Below are 13,033 nucleotides of genomic sequence, written 5' to 3' on the forward strand. Positions count from 1 at the left end.
CTTGTTTCAGGCTGGAGCCATACTGCACACTCTGCATGTTCAAGTTTAAACATGCAAAGAAAGCTTGAGTGCCCGATGCTCTACAGGCTTTCGTCTCCTGCGTTTTACTGCTGCTCTTGTGTATAGCAGCACCATTACAGACCTCGTCTACCATTTTGAAACCAATTGCAGATCACTGATAGCCAGGATCAAAATTTGTGGGTCTCGGGATATTACAGTGCACCAGGAGGCCATTTAACCCACCTGCCTGTGTCTGCTGCCTGACTCCTTTCCCTGTGTCCTTTTACAAATTCTTTAAAATATTTATTCATATTTTTTTTTTAAAAACTTTATTTTGGATTCTGTTTCATTACTGGTTATAGCAGGATGTTTAACAACAACAACTTGTATTTATATAGCGCTCTTAAACGTAGTGAAACATCCAAGGCGCTTCAGAGGAATATTATGCGATTTAAAAATTTGACACCGAGCCAAATAAGTAGAAATTAGTGCAGGTGATCAACAGCTTGGTCAAAGAGGTAGGTTTTAAGGAGCATCTTGAAGTAAGGTAGAGAGGTTTAGGCAAGGAGTTCCAGAGCTTGGGGCCGAGGCAACAGAAGACGCGGCCACCAATGGTTGAGCGATTTTTATAAGTGGGGGTATTCAAGAGGCCAGAATTAAAGGAGTGCAGACATCTCTGAGCTCGGAGGGTGAGGGGGCTGGAGCAGATTAGAGATGGGGAGGGATGAGGCCATGGAGGGATTTGAAAATGAGAATTTTGAAATCCAAGTGTTGCTTAACCCAGGAGCTAGTGTAAGTCAGCGAGCACAGGGGTGATGGGTGAGCGAGACTTGGTGCGAGTTAGGAAACGGGCTGCCAAACTATTCTCTGCGTTAAACAAATCAACATCTCCTAAACCGTCCCTTTTTTGTTCTTTGCTGGTTTTCTTTTTTTTTTGCTTTTCAACGACCAGAATAATCCAGTGCTACGGTTGATTGGGGAAGAGTTTCATGGTGGGATGTTCCAATTGAAAACTAAACTTCTGTAATTTTATTAGCTTAAAGCTCTTGTTTGGGGTATTTACGGCTTTTAAAATGTATAACCTTAAGATATAGGAGCCAATTTTCCACATGGCTGATTTTTGGCACAGTTAGAAACATAGAAATTTACAGCGCAGAAGGAGGCCATCTCGGCCCATCGTGTCCGTGTCGGCCGACAAAGAGCCGCACGGCCCTCGGTCAGCAGCCCTGAAGGTTGCATGCAAACCCATGAACAATAACAGAAAGACAAAGAGCAACCAGTCCATCCCACATCACTGCGACACCCCTTAGACTAAAAACATCTACACTCCACCCCCCAACTGGAGACATGTGATCTCCTGGAAGAGGTTTTAAAAACCCAGGCCAATTTAGGGAGAAAAAAATTTGGGAAAATTCCCCTCCGACCCATCCAGGCGATCGAAACTAGACCAGGAGATCACCCTGCAGAGGTATGTCCAATTTTTTTTTTTTTTAAAGTGGCCGAATGCACCAAAAAACAAGTTGTAAGTTTCGCAGGAATAAACTTTCATTTTGGAGTGGCGCAGATTGTCCTTGAGCTCTGTGGGTGGAGCTTGAGGTCTGCGCCAAAAACTGAGGTTGCCAAGGTAACGAGGGACACACGGAAGGGCCGAGGCTGCAAAGTGAAACATACAAGATGCAGGTACATATTACCATTGCCAAGATCGCTTCACTTCTGTTGGCCGATTGTAGTGACAAACTATCAGACTTTGCAATATTTCTTTTTATTCGGCCTGTTTCATCTAAATTTAAAATCATTCCACACACTCGCTCATTGTTGCTGTTTTTTTTTGTAGCGTCCAGGTGCCTCTCCTATCCCGGGCCAAAAGGGCCCCTCTGCCTCCGGTGCCAGTGCTGCTCCTATCCGTCTGTAAAAAGACTTCCCTCCCTCCAAAACTTAACTCGGTTCCACTAAAACAATGGTGTCTTCTCTGCGCCGATTTTCTTAAGTGCAGAAATGTGCACTGCGCCATTTTTGAAAAAATCCTAGTTGGCCAAACTCGCTGAAATGGCCAGAAATGGCGCTGCCAGTGATGCCAAAAGATTGGCCATATGTAGTTTAGGATGGCGCAGAAACCTTGGTGAAAGGTCTGCTCAAAAAAATAATGGATGCCAAAAAATGGTGGCGAAAATAGGGCCCATACAAATTGTGCCATGTAGATTCAACGAATCTTAATTAATAAACCATCTGGTTAACTAGCAGTTCTGTAGCAAGAACCTCCTGTGGTTGGCGTGAAATCGTATTCCAGGTACACACTAGCTAAACAAAAGGAGTGTGTACGATCAGTGTGTTTAATCTATTAAAACTAGACTTGCTTGTCTGTACAGCATTCCAGGATCGGCATCTGAGGAGTTTGGCACTGTCAGCAGTCAGTCTTGAGGTAACTTTATTTTTCAAAAATATTCCGAGAGAAATATGTGTTGTTTTAAAGGCAGAGCTGGTTACAAGTTCCCAGTCCATTGGGCTACTGACGCTTAGGTATGGTGATTACACTGATGCATTCCTATCTGCATGTCTCTGTCTCTGTATTTGACAATTAATTATTTATTGTTTTGTTTTGAGAATTTAGCCTACGCAGGTGCCTTGCAGCGTCTTGAGGGGTGGGTGTGTCGGTCATGTGCTGCTAGTTTGTGTTTGAAATGGAATTTATATTACCCATGTAAATACGCACAAGCTCATGCCCTTTAAAAGCTAATGGATTTGGAGTATTTTTGCTGGTGACACAGAATGGACCAGCCGGCATGTGTCTGTCGTGGGCTCTTGGATGTTAATACCCTGTATTTCATTTACCTCCGAATTTCCGATGATGCAAAAGTTTTCTATTTTAAAATTTGAAAGCCCTTTAGATGTTGGCCAATTGTCCACATTTGACTCTGGGTACATTGCAAAAAAAAAAAAGTAAGCTTTTCTTGACGCAGTGGGTCTTCGTACAGATAAATGTACATGAGCTGCATTTTATTGCTGACTAAAATGTATTTGACTGCGGTGTTGTATGCCCCACACTGTTGCCTAGATGTGATCATCAACATCGGCGACTCAAAACTCGTTCTTCAATTGCTGCTATTGGTTTCTCTGTCTTGACTCTGGATTTTTTTTTCTTCCCCCTTTTTGCAGGAAGAATGTTTCCGTGCCGTGAGGATTAATTTGCAGCAATAAAGCAATGTGAGGTATGTGAAGTTTATTACATTTTTTGAAGGCATTGGTTTTAAGATGCTCACCAGCAAACCAATTCCCTGAGCGCGAGATCTAAATGATCATGTTAGGTTGGGAATAAGTACGAAACCGTGTTGTTTCTTGTAACTCTGCTGCCAGTGAGTGGTGGAATGTTGCGTGAGCAAAGTGGATCATTCCTATTTTCTGTAAGTGGGTTTAAACACTGCAATGAATAATAATGATTTTTTTTTCAGCACGGAATCATTTCCTGAAAAGCCAACATTGAATTCTGAAAGGACTGAACTATTTACTTTCAATGTGACTATTTCGGTGTGAATTTAATATTGGTGGCCTGGATTGACAGCCTTTGCAGGAATTTGCTATTTGTTTCAACATATTTGACTGCTACTGCATTATTCTCGTGTGCGCACAGTAATTGGCAGCGTTATAAGCCCATTCATAGTTGCAAATGAGTGAATCATAGAAATTTGTAGCACATAAGGAGGCCATTCGGCCCATCGTGTCTGTGCCGGCCGACAAAGAGCTGTCCAGCTTAATTCCAGCTCTTGGTCTGTATCCCTGTAGCTTATGACACTTCAAGTGCATATCCAAGCACTTTTTAAATGTGGTGAGGGTTTCTGCCTCTACCACACTTTCAGGCAGTGAGTTCCAGACCCCCACCACCCTCTGGGTGAAAGTTCTCCTCCACTCTCCTCTAATACTTCTACCAATTACTTTTAATCGATTTCCCCCTGGTTAGTAACACCTCTACTAAGGGACATGGGTCCTTCCTATCCAACCTATCTAGGCCCCTAATAATTCTATACACTTAATATTGAATTATCCTGTGCTTCAGTTCCAGACTCTGGTTGGAGGGAGGGGGGAGAAAACACCTGAAGGTGACATCAAGGGAAGACAGAACTCGATGGTAGTATCACCGCAGTTCTTCCACACAACCTTCTGACACAGCAGCTTTTCGGTAGTGTTGGGAGCATAACATAGCATAGCAGGAATAGCTTCAAGATGCAAATTTAAAAATAGCAGCCCATATTGATCCTTGACGAAAATGTGGCAGCATTCAATTTTCCAAATCTGACCTGATGCAATGACATCAGCACCATCTGTCCCAGCAAAAGAATAAAATCCGGGCACTCTTGATACCAGAACCCTTGGTTGCACCATCATCGATAACCAATGTCCCAATACTGGCCCAGCAAACTGCCCACCTCTTTCCCCCTCCCCCCATTGGATGTTTGGGCAATGTGTCAAATGAAGGTGAAGTTTTGCCCCAGAAAGAAAGGAAGTCTTGGATTTATATAGCGCCTTTCACGATCATCAGATGTCTCCAAGTGCTTCACAGCCAATGAAGCACTTTTGGAGTGTAGTCACTGTTGTCATGTGGGAAACACGCAGCCAATTTGTGCACAGCAAGTTCCTACAAACAGCAACGTGACCAGTTAATCTGTCTTTTTGTTATGTTGATTTGAGGGGTAAATATTGGCTAGGACACCGGGGATAACTCCTCTTCTCCGAAATAGTGCCATGGGATCTTTTATGTCCACCTGAGAGGGCAGATGGGAACCTCAGTTTAACGTCTCATCCGAAAGACTGCACCTCCGGCAGTGCAGCACTTCCTCAGCACGAGTGTCTGCCTAGATTGTTTTTTGTACTCTAGTCCCTGGAGCAGGACTTGAACCCACAACCTTCTGACTCAGAAGCGAGGGTGCTATCCGCTGAGCCACAGCTGACCGGGGAGGGGGGAAAGGGGGAAAGGGGTTGGGGAAGAAATCAAACTGCTTGTATTTCTGGTCCTAAAACTAATATTGACACAGTTTTCATGTCTTCTGCAGCCAAGAGGGGTTAGCTTTGAGATACTGATGGCAGGGGGGTGGGACTTCAAATATCTCTCCCGTTGGAGTATTCTCCACTTGAACCTTCAGTATTAAAACTGGCTGCTAGGCGCCCCCCCCCCCCTGCCGGCCAAGTGGGAATAACAGAATTGAATGTGACATTTTTGTTAAGTGACACAATTCTAATCGTTTCCAGTTGAAGATAATGAACAGAACAGCAGTCGGACCTCATTATTACAAACTGCGGGGGCTCCCTGATGATAAACCTCTCGGCCAGTTCCCATCACCTTGAGATGTCAGTTCCTGCACAGAGGTTCTGCGGGGCTTCAACAATAAGTTTAGTAATGAGCTTGAGTGCACATGCCACTGCAATTTCAGCACAAGAATTGCTCGACTACCATCCATCCTTGTTCCTGCATTGTAAGCCAAGCGTAGTCAGGACGCGGTTATTGACTGCACCCACTGAAAATTGCCATCTTCCTAGTCCGCCCCACCAAGGATCCCATAATGGCTAGCAGACAACATAATTGCCAATATTCCAGCAGAGAAGGGAATAGAGGGTTACCTAGATTGTTGGAAGGATGGCAGTGGGCTCAAGTGCAGCATTAACGCCAGAATGGACTGATTGGACTCCATGGCTTGTTCTGTATATCCTGTGTAAGATTTGAGCTGCTAGATTTAAAATGCTCTCGCATTTCCCACCTTTCTTTTATCTTTTTAGGGCAGGAATCCAGCTCCGCCTTCTCTTGCTGCCATGGATGGCCTGCAGGAGGTCTAGAACCCAGTACTTCCCAGACTCTGCCCCTCACCCTACCACCGCCAACAACTATATTCACACCTCGGTTCATGCATCTTGAGGTCGCTGAGTGTAATCAAGATTATGATGCCATTCTCAAAATCCAGACAGAACATATGAAATAGGAGTCGGCCATTTGGCCCCTCGAGCCTGCTCCACCATTCCATAAAGTCATGGCTGATCTGATCTGATCTGATCTTGGTCTCAACTCCACTTCTCGCCTGCTCCCCATAACCTTTGACTCCATTATCGTTCATAAGTCTTTCTCCACTTTAAATATATTCAATGACCCAGACTCCACAGTTCTCCAAGGCAGAGAATTCCAAGGATTCACAACCCTCAGAGAAGAAATTCCTCCTCATCTCCATTTTAAATGGGCGACCCCTTATTCTGAAACTATGCCCCAAGTTCTAGATTCCCCCACGAGGGGAAACATCCTCTCTGCATCTACCCTGTCGTGCCCCCTCAGTATCTTATGTTTCAATAAGATCACCTTTCATTCTTCTAAACTCCAGTGAGTACAGGCCCAACCTGCTCAACCTTTCTTCATAAGATAACCCCTCCATCTCCGGAATCATCTTTGTGAACCTTCTCTGAACTGCCTCCAATGCAAGTATATTGCTCAAGTCAAGAGAGCAATACTGTACGCAGTACTCCAGGTTTGGTCTCGCTCCATTCCCTTTTATGTTGTTATCCCTTCCTTCGTGTTTGCTGTGAAAGAGGAAAAACATCGGCAGTGCGTATAAATAGAATGAAGACCCAGTATCTCGTCTGCAATGTGCTCCGTTAAACCATAGTTGGGTAGAACGAGCACACCCGTCCCGTACCTCGCAATGTTGATTACATTTTTTATCTCAAAGTAATTGCAGTCTCCCTAACTGCAGCTGTAAGTCATCATGCTGTTTTCACATTTACCATTTAAACCTGTGCAAACCAGTGTTTATGTAAGTGAGAGTCGAATTAGTGGTTGTCGGGGAGGTGAAAGGACCCCATTTTGAACTCCGACTATTAGCTATGGCTTGCTCCAGCTGCAAGAGAATCCTTTATTAACGAATGGCTATAGATTTTGAATCAATAGGGAATGTGAAGAGTGGAAAGAGGTAGGAATTGGGCATCCCAAACAGCATGGTATCTACCTTTAGAGTAAAGTGGCTGCACAGATTGTATTCCTGCCGACCAAATAAAATCCGACATCAGCGACCATCCCACCACCCAATTCGTCTCTGGTCTGTGCTGCAGGAGGTGGCAGGTGTGTGCCTGGTCTGTGCTGCAGGAGGTGGCAGGTGTGTGTCTCTGGTCTGTGCTGCAGGAGGTGGCAGGTGTGTGCCTGCTCTGTGCTGCAGGAGGTGTGCTGCAGGAGGTGGCAGGTGTGTCTCTGCTCTGTGCTGCAGGAGGTGGCAGGTGTGTGCCTGGTCTGTGCTGCAGGAGGTGGCAGGTGTGTGCCTGGTCTGTGCTGCAGGAGGTGGCAGGTGTGTGTGTGGTCTGTGCTGCAGGAGGTGGCAGGTGTGTGTCTCTGGTCTGTGCTGCAGGAGGTGGCAGGTGTGTGTGTGGTCTGTGCTGCAGGAGGTGGCAGGTGTGTGTGTGGTCTGTGCTGCAGGAGGTGGCAGGTGTGTGTCTCTGGTCTGTGCTGCAGGAGGTGGCAGGTGTGTGTCTCTGGTCTGTGCTGCAGGAGGTGGCAGGTGTGTGTGTGGTCTGTGCTGCAGGAGGTGGCAGGTGTGTGTGTGGTCTGTGCTGCAGGAGGTGGCAGGTGTGTGTCTCTGGTCTGTGCTGCAGGAGGTGGCAGGTGTGTGCCTGCTCTGTGCTGCAGGAGGTGTGCTGCAGGAGGTGGCAGGTGTGTGTGTGTGGTCTGTGCTGCAGGAGGTGGCAGGTGTGTGTGTGGTCTGTGCTGCAGGAGGTGGCAGGTGTGTGCCTGGTCTGTGCTGCAGGAGGTGGCAGGTGTGTGCCTGGTCTGTGCTGCAGGAGGTGGCAGGTGTGTGTGTGGTCTGTGCTGCAGGAGGTGGCAGGTGTGTGTGTGGTCTGTGCTGCAGGAGGTGGCAGGTGTGTGCCTGGTCTGTGCTGCAGGAGGTGGCAGGTGTGTGCCTGGTCTGTGCTGCAGGAGGTGGCAGGTGTGTGTGTGGTCTGTGCTGCAGGAGGTGGCAGGTGTGTGTGTGGTCTGTGCTGCAGGAGGTGGCAGGTGTGTGCTTGGTCTGTGCTGCAGGAGGTGGCAGGTGTGTGTGTGGTCTGTGCTGCAGGAGGTGGCAGGTGTGTGTGTGTGGTCCAGTGGCAATAGAGGATGGTTGCTTTGTCCGAAGAGGTCAATGGCATGAGTTGTCGTTTGTGTTCTGTTTGGTTATGATTGGGGCGGGGGGAGAAAGTGTTTGGTTATGATGGGGTGGGTGGGGGGTGAAAGATGAACGAGAAAGCCATGGCATTCAGTTACTGGATTTCAACAGCTGGGTCCGATCACCATACAGCTGCAGTAGAATTCATCGCTTTGAACATTCACACTCCATCACGGAGATCCATCAAAGCTCCGTTACATAATAGCTTTTAAAAGAATGAAATTATTCCTGAAAACATTGATACATTTTATATGTAAATTGAAATGCTGCCTGTGAGTGATTTACAAAGCCATTAGAAGTGAGCTGCAGGCTATCCTCATTTCCTTAATTTTTGTACAGGGACATTTTCTCTGTCTGCCCGATCAAAGCCCTTCATAATTTTAGGTCACCCCTCAGACTTCTCGTTTCTAGAGAGAAGAGCCCCAGTCTGTTCAGTCCTTCCCGACGGTTAGAAACCTCCTCAGCTCTGCAAATGTGTTTCCTATTGACACGTTTTCATTCTTTTTGTCAGGAGTTGTGAAGTAGTTCTGACACTGAACATGATTTTTTAGAGCTTTTTGTCTTGTAATCAAAAATTGGGGAATTGTAAGTGAGAACAAAAACTATGTTTTAACCTGTTGTTTTCTTTTAAATTTGCTTCTATACTTTAGGAAGTCCATCTTCACCTGGTGTCTTTAGCAACCTGAACACATTTGAACAAGGTCAAGCAAATTGCAAGACTTGAGTGGAGAGAGATTTGGTGGTTTGACTTTTGCTTTTCCTTTTGCGCTGGAAGTTTAACCATGGGACAGAGAGTTACCGTTGGACTCAAGACTGTGGACGTGAGGGATCCTTCTTATCGGCCTCTTCGGCACCAACAGCAGGGGCTTGACTACTGCAAGCCTGCTCGGCTGGATATGCTCCTGGACATGCCACCAGCCACCTGTGAGGTCCAGCTATTGCACTCTTGGAACAACGATGATCGATCGCTCAATGTGTTTGTGAAAGAAGACGACATGTTGATATTTCACCGGCATCCAGTGGCACAGAGCACCGATGGTATCCGAGGCAAAGTGGGATACACCAGAGGACTGCACGTTTGGGAAATTACTTGGGCAATGAGGCAGCGGGGAACGCACGCAGTGGTCGGTGTTGCGACAATCGATGCCCCTTTGCACTCTGTCGGTTATACGGCACTCGTTGGAAGTAATTGTGAATCCTGGGGCTGGGACCTCGGACGGAACAAACTGTACTTTGATGGCAAAAATCAGCCTAGCCAGACTTATCCTGCTTTCTTGGAGCCTCACGAAACCTTTATAGTACCGGATGGGTTTCTGGTGGTTTTGGACATGGATGAAGGAACTCTAAGCTATATTGTGGATGGACATTACCTGGGAGTTGCATGCAGAGGACTTAGAGGGAAAAAACTTTATCCTGTTGTAAGTGCTGTCTGGGGTCACTGTGAAATCCGAATGCGCTACATTAATGGGCTTGACCGTAAGTAACCTACAACTGTTTCATCTTTTCATCTGTTTTGACCAAAGTTTCTTTACCATGAACATTTTCTTTAGCTTTTTTTAAACTGAGCTAAGTTTGAAAACTCAGCTTTGAGGTTTATAATCGGAATCTTTCAAGTGGACTGTTAAATACAAACGCCGATTGTTTCGATTGGTGCAATACTTATCAAATTCATTTAAATGCAAGACCAAGTGCAATGCATCTGCAAAATTAATATGCTATATATGATTGTATTTTGGTGGGGGGCAGACTTTGAAAACGTTCTTTACAAAATAATCACTCTAGTTGAATAAGAAGCTAAAATAATTATCAACTTTGTTTCCAGGGAGTCGAGAGTTATGGGGAACGGGCAGGGAAGTGGAGTTGAGGCCAAAATCCGATCAGCCATGATCTTATTGAACGGAGGAGCAGACTTGAGGGGTCAAATGGCCTACTCCTGCTCCTATTTCTTATGTTCTTGTGTGACATGGTCACTTTCACGACAGGGGTTATTATACTTTTATTCTTTCCAATATCGTGAGAAAGAGCCGCCTTGGTCGACCATTCCACTGTTGTCACTCGGCTGTGTTGTCTGAAAAATATCTACCAAGGGACCCTGCCGGCCCCCAGTCCAGCATATCTTTACACGCCATACTCCGCTCGGTACGTCTACCCCTATATCGGTTTCACTGTATTCTTAGATACCATCCATCCCTCGACACGGTTTCACTTGCACCTAGAATCTACAGTCCCACCAATACTTCCATCGATTTCACTGTATTCTTAAGATACTGATTATCCCTCTAATCGGGTTCCTTGAACCTAGAGTCTACAATCCCATCGATATATTATGATAGTTTCTATCGTGACCTAATTCCCTCAAGTCTTTCACAGACCGTTCACAGATTCAGGTATCCCAGGCAACCGACACATTTTGTAACAGATTACATCGGTTTATGAGTGATGGTTTAAATATACTCACTCGTGATACTCACTCTGTAAACGTCCGTCTGCCTCTCGCCCGTAGGTACCCTGCTCGCAGCGCCAATTGTTGTGGAGTATTTAAATATAACACTCGATACAGGTCTGCATATAGAGAAAAGCGTTTTGTTTCACTCGATCGATCAAGAGCGGTAGGGATTGCACCCAGTTGCAGGACTGGTGCGAGCTGTGTCTCCCTTGATCGATCCAGTGAAATAGCTAGCTCTCTTCTCCTATATACAGACCTGTGTCGAGTGTTATATTTAAATATTCCACAACAGGTTGTGTAGCGAGAAAGTGTTCACACCTTCAGTTCCTCTTTCATCATCATCATAGGCAGTCCCTTGAATCGAGGATGACTTGTTTCTACGCCAAAAAGTTCCCAGGTGTTTCAATGAAGGACCTAATATTTCAAATCCCGAACTACATGTTGAAGGGTGCAAGATGCCCTGTGCGTGGATTTTTTTAACGTGTGGTGGCCGTTGCACACCAGCCACCACACGGGCTTGACAGAGCCAGGTCTTGATCCAGTGGCGAGGATTAACCAGGACGACTGGAGACCAGCTCTGCTGCACAGACCCAGTGCGCGCACATATCGCAGTGTGGGTGGGCCCCGAACTCTGGTCGCTCCACGCTCATCGACCTGGATCTTGGTGACGTCTGCGCAGCCCCTGGCCGGGGAGCGGAAGGAGCAGTGTGGTAGCGTCCCACTCCAGGGAGTAGCACACGCTGGAGCAGGAGAGAAATGGCAGCCAAGTTCCTCTTTATGGTTGGGTCATTGGGCAGATACTGAGCGCGTTTGGTTTCATACCAATGATCTAATTCTGTCGCCTGGGCTGTGTTTTGTTGGCATCTTCTTGTTCATTTCTTTCTGGTTTGAGGGAAGTCTCCTCCTGTGTTCTGAGAGCTTTCTCTTGCAGGAAAGGAATGTGCTATCTTTAATTTCCTTTCTGGAGAGCTGTTCAATGCCGTGTGTGTACGGTCGTGAATTCCGTTGCAATGCACCATCGGGAAAATCCTTTTGCATAGGTGACTAGTTGCTGAAGGTTTCCCTTCTGCTTTTTATTCCTCCATTTGCTTCTCCCTGAGGTGTTGACGTGCAGGGATCTGATTCCATGCACCGCGTCAGACCCCTCATACCTCACGGAAATGACCATTCGTTGTATGTGGGCCTGAGCGATGGATGTGCATGAACAAAAGGCAAAATACTAGAGGCTGGAAGTCAAACAAAAACGGAACCTGCTGGAGGCACTGTCCTGGATCGTGTCACGCCTGTGGAGAGAACCGAGGGCATACTTTGTCAAAACTAGAGGACATTGCAGATGAAGTGTGCCCTAAAAGGGACTAGAACAAAGAGGTGGGGAGGGTTGTTCCTCCTGTGGGGAGGCATCAAAATTGAAACCGATCTTCTCCTTGCCCGCCCCCCCCACTGCATGGCTGCATGAGGTCACTGGATAGCGGCTGAATGTGAGAATACTAGTTGATGGTGTTCGTTCTCTCTCTCCTGTCTCAGCCCAGAGATACTGAACCAGGGATCAAACCCTGTAACTTTCTGTGAACTTACTGAGACTCTTTGACTGGCTTGAGGTTTTAAAAAAAAATAAATGCAATATTTAAAAAAAAAAATGAATGCAGGGCAGATGATGATGGGTAGGAATTCGATCTCTGCTCGAGTCCTGTTTATCCAGCACCTTTTGTGTTCGCTGACCTACATTAAGCTCTTGGTCCAACAACGCTGCGTTTAAAAATAAATATATCAAACTAATCTCATTGTTTTCAAATCCCTGCATGACCTCGTGGCCCCTTCCTAAAAAAACCCCAATCTCTCATCCTACAACCCTCCAAGTTCTTTGTGCCCCTCCAATTCTGGCCTCTTGCACATTCCCTGATTTCCATCACCCCATCGGTGCCTGGCCCCCCCCAAGCTCTGGAATACCCTCCATAAACCCGTCTTCCTCTCTCCTTTTTCAGTCACTCCTTAAAACCTGCCTCTCTGATCAAGCTTGTATTCACCTGTCCCAATAGCTTTGTGACTTGGTGTCCAATTTTGTTAGCACTCCTGTGAAGTGCCTTGTGACATTTTTACTATGTTGAGGGTGTTGTATAAATGCAAGTTGTTGCTTCACTTCTCTCATTATTCAGGCTTCTCTTTTGGTAAAACTAAGTTAAATTGCTGTGCCATTCGTCCTGATGACCTGGGTAATGACCTAACTCTCGCACTCACTGCTCTGATGTGGATGAATGTAGTGCCTCGTGCTGAAAGCATGTCTCAAGTTATTGAGTTGAATGGCCAGAAAAAGCACCATTTTAAACCTTTCCCTGACCATTTTCCTTTTTTTAGTCCAACTAAACTACGGACAGGCAGAGAAGCAAGCTTCAGAATATAGTTTAATGGCCTGATGTCTGTCTAGTGCATT

The 13,033-nt window shown here is 46.2% G+C and overlaps 1 protein-coding gene across 1 annotated transcript in view; it reads left to right on the forward strand.

Moving 5' to 3' along the window:
* Nucleotides 1-13,033, forward strand: part of spsb1 (splA/ryanodine receptor domain and SOCS box containing 1) — a 102,990-nt gene that overhangs the window by 61,027 nt on the left and 28,930 nt on the right. The window contains exons 2-3 of the mRNA XM_070860508.1: nucleotides 3,154-3,206; nucleotides 8,810-9,635. Of these exons, the coding sequence (XP_070716609.1) occupies nucleotides 8,942-9,635 (694 nt within the window). The 5' untranslated portion in view covers nucleotides 3,154-3,206; nucleotides 8,810-8,941. The remainder of the gene's footprint in view (nucleotides 1-3,153; nucleotides 3,207-8,809; nucleotides 9,636-13,033) is intronic.

This window comes from Pristiophorus japonicus, chromosome 18, assembly GCF_044704955.1.
Source record: "Pristiophorus japonicus isolate sPriJap1 chromosome 18, sPriJap1.hap1, whole genome shotgun sequence".
Taxonomy (NCBI): Eukaryota; Metazoa; Chordata; class Chondrichthyes; family Pristiophoridae; genus Pristiophorus; species Pristiophorus japonicus.